The following is a 12523-nucleotide window of genomic DNA, read 5'->3' as shown; positions in this document are numbered from 1 at the left end:
AATTAGCCAACCCAGTTCTCCTTTGCACGGTTCATTAATTGATTCATTAACGAATCGTTCCAGCTCGTTTACATTCCAGGCGCCCCTCCCATCGCTGCAGGCCAGTTAATTGATTGATGAACGAGTAATTAATGAGGGGAGGGGGCGTGGCCTTAATGAGGGCGGGGGGGGAAACGTTGATTAAGAAGTTGATTAAAAGTTCATTAAAGCGAAAGAAACTCGATTAAAAGTCGGAAAAAACTTAAATTAAGAGTCGAGTGACGTTAATTAAAAGCCGGACGGGCGTTAATGAGTGCGGAGTGTTTAATTAAAGTAATGAGAGGGGTGCGCGGGTGGGGGGAGGGGCGGCGGCGGCCCGGGGCTATTTTGGGGCCGCGCCCCTCCCCCACCCCGTGGGAACCGGGCGGGGGTGGGGGGAGGGGCCGGGTGGGGTGGGGGAGGGGCCGGGGTGGGGGAGGGGTGGGGGAGGGGCCGGGGGGGGAGGGGCTCTCAGAGGGCGCCTCAAGGTGGCCGCAGGTTCCGACCCCGGGGGATTTGGGGGGGTGGGGGAGGGGCGGGGTGGGGGGGTGGGGGAGGGGCGCGGTGGGGGGTGGTGGGGGAGGGGGTCGTGACCTCTGACCTCGCCCCCCTCCCCCCCTCCCCCCCCGAAATTCCAGGGTCATGGAGCTGCACGAGGCCGCCCCTCCCCCCGCGGAGGTCAAGGTGAGGGGGGGGAGGGGAAGGGTGGGGGAGGGGCGGGCACCCCCCACCCCTCCCCCCACGCCGCCCCCTGCCCTCCCCCACCGCCCCCTCCCCAAAATTCCCGGGATTTCCGGGGGTTTGGGGGATTTTTGGGAGGGGGGAAATTCAGGGCGTGGCCGCGTGGGGGGAGGGGCGGGAGGGGGAGGGGCGAGATTTTGGGGAGGGGAATTGAGGAAATTTGGGGAAATTTGGGGAAAACGGGAAATTTGGGGAAATTGCGGAAATTTGGGGAAAACGGGAAATTTGGGGAAATAATTGGGGAAATTTGGGGCGAGGGGTTTGGGGATTTGGGGGATTTTGGGATTTGAGATTTTGGGGATTTGGGGGATTTTGGGATTTGAGATTTTGGGGATTTGGGGATTTTGAGAATTTTTGATTTGGGATTTGGGGATTTTGGGGATATTGGGATTTTTGGATTTGGGGATTTGGGGATTTGAGATTTCGGTGAATTGGGGATTTTGGGGATTTGGAGATTTGGGGATTTTTGGATTTGGGGATTTGGGATTTGAGATTTTGGGATTTGAGATTTTGGGGATTTGGGGATTTTTGGATTTGAGATTTTGGTGATTTAGGGATTTGGGGAGTTTGGGGATTTGGGGATTTGGGATTTGAGATTTTGGGATTTGAGATTTTGGGGATTTGGGGATTTTGGGGACAAAGAGGAATTTGGGGAGGAAATGGGGGATCTGGACTCCGGGAATTTGGGGTGAGATTCGGTGATTTGGGGTGGAATTTTGGGGGGGAAATGGGGAATTTTGGATGGGGGGGAAAGGGGGAATTTTGGGGAGAAAAATGAGGGAATTTTGGGGAGGGGAAGGAGGAATTGGGATTTGGGGATTTGGTGATATGGGAGCAGAGTTTTGGGGATAAATGGGAGGATTTGGTGATAAAAGGGAGATTTTTGGGATAAATAGGAGGATTTGGGGATAAAAAGGAGGATTTTGGGGATAAAAAGGAGGATTTGGGGATAAAAGGGAGATTTTTGGGATAAATAGGAGGATTTGGGGATAAAAAGGAGGATTTTGGGGATAAAAAGGAGGATTTGGGGATAAAAGGGAGGGATTTTGGGATAAAAGGGAGGATTTTGGAAATAAAAGGAGGATTTGGGGATAAAAGGGAGGATTTTGGGGATAAAAACGATGATTTGGGGATAAAAGGGAGGATTTTTGGGATAAAAGGGAGGATTTTGGAAATAAAAGGAGGATTTGGGGATAAAAGGGAGGATTTTGGGATAAAAGGTAAGTTTTTGGGGATAAAAGGGAGGATTTTGGCAGAGCTTTGGGATTTGTGGCCAAACTGGGGATTTTTGGGGCAAGAAGTGTAGAATCCATCGATTTTGGGGACAAAGAAGGGATTTTTGGAGGACTCAGGTCCTGTTTCTTGGGTGTGAACCCCGGATTTTTGGGGGGATTGTGCCCTGGTTTTTCTGGGTGCAAATCTCGGAGTTTTGGGGTACTTGAGTTCCGGGGTTTTTTTGTGTTGTTTTGCAGATTTTTGGGACGCTTGGGCCCCGTTTTTTTGGGTGCAAACCCCGGATTTTCGGGGCGCTCGTTCCCCGGTTTTTTTGGGTGCAAACCCCGGATTTTCGGGGCGCTCATGCCCTGTTTTTTTTGGGTGCAAACCCCGGATTTTCGGGGCGCTCATGCCCCGTTTTTTTGGGTGCAATCCCCGGAGTTTCGGGGCGCTCGTGCCTTGTTTTTTTGGGTGCAATCCCCGGATTTTCGGGGCGCTCGTTCCCCGGTTTTTTTGGGTGCAATCCCCGGATTTTCGGGGCGCTCGTTCCCCGGTTTTTTTGGGTGCAATCCCCGGATTTTCGGGGCGCTCGTTCCCCGGTTTTTTTGGGTGCAAACCCCAGATTTTCGGGGCGCTCGGGCCCCGTTTTTTTGGGTGCAAACCCCGTAGTTTCGGGGCGCTCGTGCCTTGTTTTTTTGGGTGCAAACCCCGGATTTTCGGGGCGCTCGTTCCCCGTTTTTTTTGGGTGCAATCCCGGGATTTTCGGGGCGCTCGTTCCCCGGTTTTTTTGGGTGCAATCCCCGGATTTTCGGGACGCTCATTCCCCATTTTTTTTGGGTGCAAACCCCGGATTTTCGGGGCGCTCGTTCCCCGTTTTTTTGGGTGCAATCCCCGGATTTTTGGCGGGTGCGAGCCCCGTGTTTTTGGGGTATCTTTCCTTGCTTTGCTGATTGTCCCCCCGTCCCCAGCACCTCCTGGAGACGCCTTTCGGGGTGCTCCACGCCTGGGTCTCGGGGTGCCCCCGGCCCGGCCGCCCCGCCCTGGTGACCTTCCCGGACGTGGGGCACACGCGTGAGTCCCCCTCCCCCCCCCCCCGCGCCCCCCACGCCCCTCCCCCACCCCGCTGACCCTCCCCTCCCCCCCAGACCTGACGTGCTTCTCGGAGCTCTTCGGGCACCCGGAGATGCAGGAGATCTCCCGCAGCTTCCACCTGGCGCACCTGGAGCCGCCCGGCATGGAGGAGGGCGCGCCGCCCTACCCGCCGGGGTAACGCCCCAAAAACCCCCAAAAAACACCAAAAAAATCCAGAAAAACCCACCAAAAAAAACCCCAAAACCCACAAACCCCAAAAACCCCTCAAAACCCCCCAATAACCTCCCAAACCCGCCCAAAAAACCCACCAAAAAATCCACAAAAACCCACCAAAAAATCCACAAAAATACCCAAAACCTCCAAACCCCAAAAACCCCTCAAAACCCCCCAATAACCTCCAAAACCCCAAAAAAATCCACAAAAACCAACCAAAAAAATCCCCAAAAATCCCCAAAACCTCCAAACCCCAAAAACCCCTCAAAACCCCCCAATAACCTCCCAAAATCCCCCCCAAAAATCCCAAAAAATCCCCAAAACCCCCAAAGCCCCAAACCCCAAAAATCCACCAACCCCCCCCCCCGGGTAATGCCCCTCCCCCTCAGTGACCCTGAGTGACCCCTGAGTGACCCCCTGACCCCTGAGTGACCCCCTGACCCCCGAGCGACCCCGAGTGACCCCTCGACCCCCGAGCAACCCCGAGTGACCCCTCGACCCCCAAGTGACCCCTGACTGACCCCTGACCCCCGAGCGACCCCGAGTGACCCCTCGACCCCCAAGTGACCCCTGACTGACCCCTGACCCCCGAGTGACCTCAAGTGACCCCTTGACCCCCAAGTGACCCAGGAGTGACCCCTCGACCCCCAAGTGACCCCTGACTGACCCCTGACCCCTGAGCGACCCCGAGCGACCCCGTGACCCCTGACCTTTGACCCCGCAGGTACCAGTACCCCTCCCTGGAGCAGTTGGCCGAGGCCCTCCCGGGGGTCCTGCAGGGCCTGGGGTGAGTGGGGGAGGGGAGGGGGGGTCAGGGGTCAGGCCGTGACCTCCCTGACCTCCCTGACCTCTGACCTCTGACCACGCAGCATCCGCAGCATCGTCGGGGTGGGGGTGGGGGCCGGGGCCTTCGTGCTGGCCAAGTTCGGGGTGAGTGGGGGAGGGGAACTGGGGGGGACTGGGAGGGACTGGGAGGGACTGGGAGGGAACTGGGGGGGACTGGGAGGAACTGGGAGGAACTGGGATGGACTGGACAGGAACTGGGAGGGACTGGGATGGACTGGGAGGGACTGGGAGGGACTGGGAGGGACTGGGAGGAACTGGGAGGGAACTGGGAGGGACTGGGAGGAACTGGGAGGGACTGGGAGGACTGGGAGGGAACTGGGAGGGACTGGGAGGGACTGGGAGGGAACTGGGAGGGACTGGGAGGGAACTGGGAGGACTGGGAGGACTGGGGTCACTCTGGGGTCAGTTTTGGGGGATTTTGGGGTGGGGTTTGGGGGTTTATTTGGTTGGGATATTTTGGGGGGGTTTGGGGGGATTTTGGGGGGGTTTCGGTGTGTTTTGGATGGTTTTCTGGGGGGATTTTGGGGGTTTTTGGGGGGTTTTTTGGGCGGGGGTTGGGAGGTTTTTTTGGGGAGGGTGGGGGGGATTTTGGGGGGTTTTGGGAGGTTTTTTTGGGGGTTTTTTTGGGGAGATTCTAGGGGGTTTTGGATGGTTTTCAGGGGGGATTTTGGGGGTTTTTTGGGTGGGGGTTGGGAGGTTTTTTTGGCGGGGATTTTGGGGGGTTTCAGTGGGTTTTGGATGATTTCCTGGGGGGATTTTGGGGGCTTTTTCGGAGGTTTATTTGGTGGAGATTTGGGGGGTTCTGGGAGGTTTTTTTGGAGGGTTTGGGGGGATTTTGGGTGGTTTCGGTGGGTTTTGGATGGTTTTCTGGGGGGATTTTGGGGGGTTCGTGGGAGGTTTTTTGGGGGGTTTTTGGGGGATTTTTGGGGGGATTTTTGGGGGGATTCTGGGGGGTTTTGGGGTCACTCCGGGGTCCCCCAGCTGCTGCACCCCGAGGCCGTGGAGGGGCTGGTGCTGGTGAACCTCGACCCCCGCGCCAAGGGCTGGATGGACTGGGCCGCCAGCAAGGTGGGCGGGGCCTCGGGGTGGGCGTGGCCACGGGTGGGCGTGGCCAGGGGTGGGCGTGGCTACGAGGTTGGGCGTGGCCAAGCGGTGGGCGTGACAGAGGTGGGCGTGGCCTGGGGTGGGCGGGGCAGTGGGTGGGCGTGGCCTGGGGTGGGCGTGGCCAAGGGTGGGGCTCAGGGGAATTCTGGAACATTTTGGGGGGTTTTTGGGGATTTTTGGGATTTTTGGAGGGGATTTTTGGCGGTTTTTTTGAGGGGATTTTTGGGAATTATTTTCAGGGGATTTTGGGAGGTTTTGGGGGATTTGAGGTTTTTTTGGGTGGAATTTTTGGCGTGTTTTTTCCCTTTTTTTTCCAAGGGATTATTGGGGTTTTTTGGGGGGGATTTTTTTTCTAATTTTTTTTCTGGGGGATTTTTTTTTGGGCGGGGTTTGGTTTGTTTTTTTTTTCTGGGGTGTTATGGTTTTTTGGGAGGGGAGTTTTTTCTTTTTTTTTTTTCTGGGGAATTATGGGAGTTTTTTGGGAGGATTTTGGGGGGGTTCTTTGAGGGGATTTTGGGGGAGTATTTTCAGGGGATTTTGGGGGGGGTTTGGGGCATTTTAGGGGATTTTGGGGTTTTTTGGGGCTTTTTTTGTGGGGGGGGTTATGGGGGTTTTCTGGGGGGATTTTTTGGGATTTTTATGGGGGATTATGAGGGATTTTTTGGAGGAGGGGATTTTTTTTGGGTTTTTGGGGGGGGATTATGGGGGATTTATTGGGGAGGATTTTGAGGGGTTTTGGGGGAAATTTGAGGGTTTTTGTGGGGGATTTGGGGGTTTTTTGGGTGGGATTTTGGAGGTTTTTTTGGGGGAGATTTTTGAGTTATCTCGGGGGGATTTTGGGGATTTTTGGAGTTTTTTTGGGGGGGATTTTTGGGTTATCCCGGGGGGATTTTGGGGTGGTTTTTAGGGTGTTTCTGCCGGGGCGGGGGTCTCAGAACGCCGCCCCTCCCCCAGCTGTCGGGGCTGACGACGTCGACGAACGAGATGATCCTGGGCCACCTCTTCACCCAGGTGGGGCGGGGGTCAGCCCGGGGGGCTGGAGGGGTCACTGGGGTCCCTGGGGTCACTCCGGGGTCACTGGTGTCATTCTGGGGTCACTCTGGGGTCCCTGGGGTCACTCTGGGGTCACTTGGGTCACTCTGGGGTCACTGGGGTCACTGGGGTCACTCTGGGGTCACTGGGGTCACTGGGGTCACATTGGAGTCACTGGGGTCACATTGGGGTCACTGGGGTCACTCTGGGGTCAGTTTTGGGTCACTCTGGGGTCACTCCGGGGTCACTCTTGGGTCACTCATGGTGGTCAGTCTGGGGTCAGTTTTGGGTCACACTGGGGTCACTCCGGGGTCACTCTGGGGTCACTCCGGGGTCAGTTTTGGGTCACTCCGGGGTCACTCTTGCAGGACGAGCTGGCGGCCGCCCCTCCCCCCGTCCGGCGGGTCCGGGAGCACCTGGCGGCCACGCCCAACCCCGCCCTGCTCTGGGCCATGTACACCAGGTGAGGCCGTGGCCGGGGGCGTGGCCGGGGCGTGGCCGGGGGCGTGGCCGGGGGCGTGGCCTTGGAGGGTGTGGCCCTGGGGCGTGGCCTGGGCGTGGCCATGTGGGTCTAGGGGTGGGGTTACAGCCGGGGGCGTGGCCAAAGGGGAGGGAGGGGCCCCGGCAGTGGGCGTGTCCCGGGAGGGGGAGGGGGCACAAAGGGGTGTGGCCATGGTGGGCGGGGCTAAAGTGTTGCCCCGCCCCCCCTTGTCCTCCTCAGCCGCGCCGACCTGGGCCTGGAGCGGAGCGGAGCCGGGAGCCTGCGGTGAGTGACCGCTGAGTGACCCCTGAGTGACCACTGACCCTTGAGTGACCACTGACTGACCCCTGAGTGACCACTGACCCCCGAGTGACCCCTGAGTGACCCCTAACTGACTATTGACCCTTGAATGACCACTGAGTGACCGCTGAGTGACCCCTGAGTGACCACTGACCCTTCAGTGACCACTGAGTGACCCCTGAGTGACCACTGACCCTTGAGTGACCACTGAGTGACCGCTGAGTGACCCCTGAGTGACCACTGTCCCCCGAGTGACCCCTGAGTGACCCCAACTGACCACTGACACCTGTGACCCCTCAGTAACCCCATAGTGACCACTGACACCTGAGTGACCCCTTAACCCCTGAGTGACCCCTTGGCCCCAGAGTGACCCCTTGACCCCGATTGACCTCTGACCCCCGGGTGACCTCTGATCCCTGCAGCTGCCCGGTCCTGCTGGTGGTCGGTGACAACGCCCCCCACGAGGACGCTGTGGTGAGTGGGGGAGGGGCGGGGCGGGGCGTGGTCACTCGGGGCGTGGCCGGATGACCCCGCCCTGACCCCTTGACCCCGCCCCAACCCTCGGCCCTTCCCCCAAGGTGGAGTGCAACGCCAAACTGGACCCGACGCAGACGTCCTTCCTGAAGGTGACCTTTGACCTCTGAGTGACTGCCGAGTGACCCTGAGTGACTCTGAGTGACCCCTGAGTGACCCCTGAGTGACTGCTGACCGATGAGTGACCCTGAGTGACCCTGAGTGACCCTGAGTGACCGCTGAGTGACCACTGACCCCTGAGTGACCCCTGAGTGACCGATGACCACGGAGTGACCACTGAGTGTCCCCTGAGTGACTCTGAGTGACCCTGAGTGACCGCTGAGTGACCACTGGCCGATCCTCTCCCGCAGATGGCCGACGGGGGCGGGCAGCCGCAGATCGCCCAGGTGAGGGGTCAGAGGTCACGGGGGGGTCAGCAGGGTGGGCGTGGCCACTCGGGGTCACCGCTGACCACGCCCCTGCCCCCCAGCCCAGCCGGCTGACCGAGGCCCTCAAGTACTTCCTGCAGGGCATGGGCTACAGTGAGTACAGCTCATTAATATGCATGAGGGGCTCGTTAATATGCACAAACACGAGGAGCCTATGGGGTAAAGGGTGTGATCTGGGGAGGGGCGTGGCTTGAGGATGGGGCAGGGCTTGGGACCAAGGGAGTGTGGCTAAATAAAGGAGGCGTGGCATAAGAAAGAAGGGGCGTGGTCTGCAGAAAATGGGTGTGGCCTGATGGGAATGGGCGGGGTTTAACTGGGAATGGGTGTGATTTACATAAAGGGATGTGGTTTAACAGGGAATAGGCGTGGTTTACATAAAGGGGCGTGCTTTAACCGGGAATGGGTGAGGTTTAACAGGGAATGGGCGTGGTTTGCATTAATGAGCATGCTTTAACAGTGAATGGGCGTGGTTTAACAGGGAGTGGGTGTGGTTTAATGGGGATTGGGTGTTGTTTACATAAAGGGGTGTGGTTTAACAGGGAATGGGTGAGGTTTAACAGGGAGTGGGCGTGGTTTGCATTAATGAGCGTGCTTTAACAGTGAATGGGCGTGGTTTAACAGGGAGTGGGTGTGGTTTAATGGGGATTGGGTGTTGTTTACATAAAGGGGTGTGGTTTAACAGGGAATGGGTGAGGTTTAACAGGGAGTGGGCGTGGTTTGCATTAATGAGCGTGCTTTAACAGTGAATGGGCGTGGTTTAACAGGGAGTGGGTGTGGTTTAATGGGGATTGGGTGTTGTTTACATAAAGAGGTGTGGTTTAACAGGGAATGGGCGTTGTTGAATTGGGAATGGGCGAGGCCTGGAGAAAATGGGTGTGGTTCACGCAAGGGGCGTGGCTTGCTGAGAAAGGGACGTGTCTAGAAAGGGAAGGGGCGTGGCCCAAGGACGGTGTTCCCACAGTGGCCGCCTCCGCCATGACGCGCCTGTCCCGCTCCCGCACCGGCTCCGTCACCGTGGGGGAGGGCGAGCGCGGCCGCAGCCGGACCCTGAGCCGTGGCAGCACTGGGGGAGGGGCCGTCCCTCCCCCCACCAGCCCCTGAGGGACTCCCCCATCCCCCCCAGATCTTCACTGGAAAATCCCCCTGACCCCTGCGACCCCCAGAAAGATCCCCCAGGGACCCACCTTGAACCCTCTGGGACCCCCTGAATGATCCCCAGGAGCCCCAAGGGATCCCTGGTACCCCCCAGTGGTCACCAGGACACCCTGGGATGCCCCTGGGACCCCTCCCCATGTGACCATTGAGAGACGCCCTTGAACACTCCATGGCCCCCTCCCAGAATCCATCTGGGACCTCCAGACCCCAGAGTGACGCCCCTGGGACCCCCGCATCCCTCCCCACCATCCCCGAGAACCCTCAGAGCCTTCCCGTAGTGGCAATAAAGGCTCAAAGCAGTTACAGAACCACTTCTACTGTGTCCCGTACCTGCACTGGGAACACTGGGAGGGAAACTGGGAAAATCAGGAGGGAAGCGGGAATGTTGGGTGGCAGACTGGGAGGGAACTGGGGCCGCTGGGAGGACTCAGGGAAACCTGGGAGAGATCTGCTGTGGAAAAGGAGACAAAGGGAGCCGAATTAGCAGTGTATACGAAATAGAATTTAAATAAAAATTTATCAATCTTGCTACCTCATTATATATAATATATATTTATAAAAACATCAATACAAAGTAGAAATGCAAATGTGACTATAATGATGAAAAAAATACATAAATATTCAAGTATCGTTTATAGAAAGGGCTTTTTTATTGTTTTTATTTGGTTAGAGGGAGGCTTTAGTGGAAAAAGTATGAATATATGTTTTATTTTGATATCGTTCTAAATATGGAAATATATATTCAATGTATACAGATATATATAAAAATATAAAATAGAAATAAAAATAGTATTAGGAAGAGATAGACTACAAATAACACCATACATCAATCTACATTTAAAATGTAAATTTGACTATAAATGCGAAAAATATAAATAAATTTAAATGGAGTTTAAATAAAGGGTTTTTTTTAAAAGATTTTTACTTGGATAGAGGCAGGGGTTTATTTTAAGCAATATAAACCTTTTAGAAATAGAAATCTATCTATAGAAATATGGAAGCAATCTATTAAGATATGTATAAAAATATAAAATGTAATAAAATAGAATAGAAATCTATTTAAGAAATAGGCTTGTCTCCCGTCATTTCTCCACAAAAATTGAACTTCCGGCTCGTCTCTATGGTTTCTGGACGCTTTTCAGTTCATATCTATGGTTTTATAGAATTTCCGGCTCATCTCTATGGTTTCTGGCAAACTTCCGGTTCGTCTCTATGGTTTTAAAGAGTTTCCGGTTAGTCTCTATGGTTTGCGGCGGACTTCCTGTTCGTCTCTATGGTTTTAAATAATTTCCGGTTAGTCTCTATGGTTTTCGGCGGACTTCCGGTTCGTCTCTATGGTTTCACGGAACTTCCGGCTCGTCTCTATGCTCCTGGAGGACCTCCCATTCATCTCTATGGACCGTCTCTGTGGTCGCTCCTGCGCGTGCGCGGCCGCCATGAGGGAGCGGACTCGGGAAATGTGCCAGGCGAGAGCCCCGAAAAATGGGGGAAAAAAGGTAAAAAACGGGAAAAAAAAGGCCAAAAAGTGGGACGAGGAGCCCGGAATCGGGATGGGGGATTGCGGAAATGGGGGGAAAGTGACCAAAAATGGGAAAAGAGCCCAAAAATTAGGGAAGAAAGGGCGAAAATGGGATCGGGGAGCTCGGAAATTGGGGGGGGAGTGACCAAAGTCGGCGAAAGAGCCGAAAAGTGGGAAAAAGATCTGGAAATGTGGAAAATCGCACAAAGAAACGGTTTAGGAGCCCAAAAATGAGGGAAAGGCAAGGTTTAGGTTTAGGGTTAGGGTTAGGGTTAGGGTTGGGGTTAGGGTTTGGGGTTAGGGTTAGGGTTAGGGTTAGGGTTAGGGTTAGGGTTAGGGTTAGGTTTAGGTTTAGGGTTAGGGTTAGGGGTTAGGGTTAGGGTTAGGGTTAGGGTTAGGGTTAGGGTTAGGGGTTAGGGTTAGGGTTAGGGTTAGGGTTAGGGTTAGGGTTAGGGTTAGGGTTAGGGTTAGGTTTAGGTTTAGGTTTAGGGTTAGGGTTAGGGTTAGGTTTAGGGTTAGGGTTAGGGTTAGGGTTAGGGTTAGGGTTAGGGTTAGGGTTAGGGTTAGGGTTAGGTTTAGGTTTAGGGTTAGGTTTAGGGTTAGGGTTAGGGTTAGGTTTAGGTTTAGGGTTAGGTTTAGGGTTAGGGTTAGGGTTAGGGTTAGGGTTAGGGTTAGGGTTAGGGTTAGGGTTAGGGTTAGGGTTAGGGTTAGGGTTAGGGTTAGGGTTAGGGTTAGGGTTAGGGTTAGGGTTAGGGTTAGGGTTAGGGTTAGGGTTAGGGTTAGGGTTAGGGTTAGGGTTAGGGTTAGGGTTAGGGTTAGGGGTTAGGGGTTAGGGTTAGGGTTAGGGTTAGGGTTAGGGTTAGGGTTAGGGTTAGGGTTAGGGTTAGGGTTAGGGTTAGGGTTAGGGTTAGGGTTAGGGTTAGGGTTAGGGTTAGGGTTAGGGTTAGGGTTAGGGTTAGGGTTAGGGTTAGGGTTAGGGTTAGGGTTAGGGTTAGGGTTAGGGTTAGGGTTAGGGTTAGGGTTAGGGTTAGGGTTAGGGTTAGGGTTAGGGTTAGGGTTAGGGTTAGGGTTAGGGTTAGGGTTAGGGTTAGGGTTAGGGTTAGGGTTAGGGTTAGGGTTAGGGTTAGGGTTAGGGTTAGGGTTAGGGTTAGGGTTAGGGTTAGGGTTAGGGTTAGGGTTAGGGTTAGGGTTAGGGTTAGGGTTAGGGTTAGGGTTAGGGTTAGGGTTAGGGTTAGGGTTAGGGTTAGGGTTAGGGTTAGGGTTAGGGTTAGGGTTAGGGTTAGGGTTAGGGTTAGGGTTAGGGTTAGGGTTGTTAGGGTTAGGGTTAGGGTTAGGGTTAGGGTTAGGGTTAGGGTTAGGGTTAGGGTTAGGGTTAGGGTTAGGGTTAGGGTTAGGGTTAGGGTTAGGGTTAGGGTTAGGGTTAGGGTTAGGGTTAGGGTTAGGGTTAGGGTTAGGGTTAGGGTTAGGGTTAGGGTTGGTTAGGGTGGGTTAGGTGGGTTAGGGTAGGGTTAGGGTTAGGGTTAGGGGTCGGGGTTAGGGTTAGGTTGGGTTAGGGTAGGGTTGGGTTAGGGTTAGGGTTAGGGTTAGGGTTAGGGTTAGGGTTAGGGTTAGGGGTAGGGTTAGGGTTAGGGTAGGGTTAGGGTTAGGTTAGGGTTAGGGTTAGGGTTAGGGTTAGGGTTAGGGTTAGGTTAGGGTTAGGGTTAGGGTTAGGGTTAGGGTTAGGGTTAGGGTTAGGGTTAGGGTTAGGGTTAGGGTTAGGGTTAGGGTTAGGGTTAGGGTTAGGGTTAGGGTTAGGGTTAGGGTTAGGGTTAGGGTTAGGGTTAGGGTTAGGGTTAGGGTTAGGGT

At 54.9% G+C, this 12523-nt stretch overlaps 2 protein-coding genes across 3 annotated transcripts in view; both read left to right on the top strand.

Annotated features, from left to right (window-relative positions):
• The first annotated feature begins 469 nt into the window (after positions 1-469).
• Positions 470-9470, top strand: LOC110481130 (protein NDRG2-like). Of its 2 annotated transcripts, none has more exons than XM_077789940.1 (15): positions 470-516; positions 657-702; positions 2943-3045; positions 3120-3240; positions 4004-4066; positions 4149-4209; positions 5107-5193; positions 6184-6240; positions 6630-6724; positions 6983-7027; positions 7465-7516; positions 7621-7668; positions 7927-7962; positions 8046-8097; positions 8966-9470. In XM_077789940.1, exons 2-15 carry the CDS (start codon positions 661-663, stop codon positions 9103-9105), a joined length of 1002 nt encoding a protein of 333 aa, XP_077646066.1. In that variant the 5' UTR covers positions 470-516; positions 657-660; the 3' UTR covers positions 9106-9470. The 2 variants fall into 2 exon arrangements, with proteins under 2 accessions (XP_077646066.1, XP_077646067.1); XM_077789941.1 differs by having other exon boundaries at positions 497-506.
• Positions 9471-10340: 870 nt separating this feature from the next.
• TGM1 (transglutaminase 1) overlaps positions 10341-12523 on the top strand; it is a 41951-nt gene continuing 39768 nt past the window's right edge. The window contains exons 1-2 of the mRNA XM_077789908.1: positions 10341-10391; positions 10458-10655. Of these exons, the coding sequence (XP_077646034.1) occupies positions 10341-10391; positions 10458-10655 (249 nt within the window). The remainder of the gene's footprint in view (positions 10392-10457; positions 10656-12523) is intronic.

This window comes from Lonchura striata, chromosome 39 (assembly GCF_046129695.1).
Source record: "Lonchura striata isolate bLonStr1 chromosome 39, bLonStr1.mat, whole genome shotgun sequence".
NCBI lineage: Eukaryota > Metazoa > Chordata > Aves > Passeriformes > Estrildidae > Lonchura > Lonchura striata.
This window is presented reverse-complemented; position numbering and strand designations above follow the sequence as displayed.

Excerpts from the sequence above, each read along its gene's own strand:
- LOC110481130 (XM_077789940.1), top strand. The coding sequence starts at position 661 with ATGGAGCTGCACGAGGCCGCCCCTCCCCCCGCGGAGGTCAAG. Across the intron at positions 4,067-4,148 it reads GGGGTCCTGCAGGGCCTGGG|CATCCGCAGCATCGTCGGGG; the intron begins GTGAGTGGGGGA and ends CTGACCACGCAG. Across the intron at positions 6,241-6,629 it reads TGGGCCACCTCTTCACCCAG|GACGAGCTGGCGGCCGCCCC; the intron begins GTGGGGCGGGGG and ends TCACTCTTGCAG.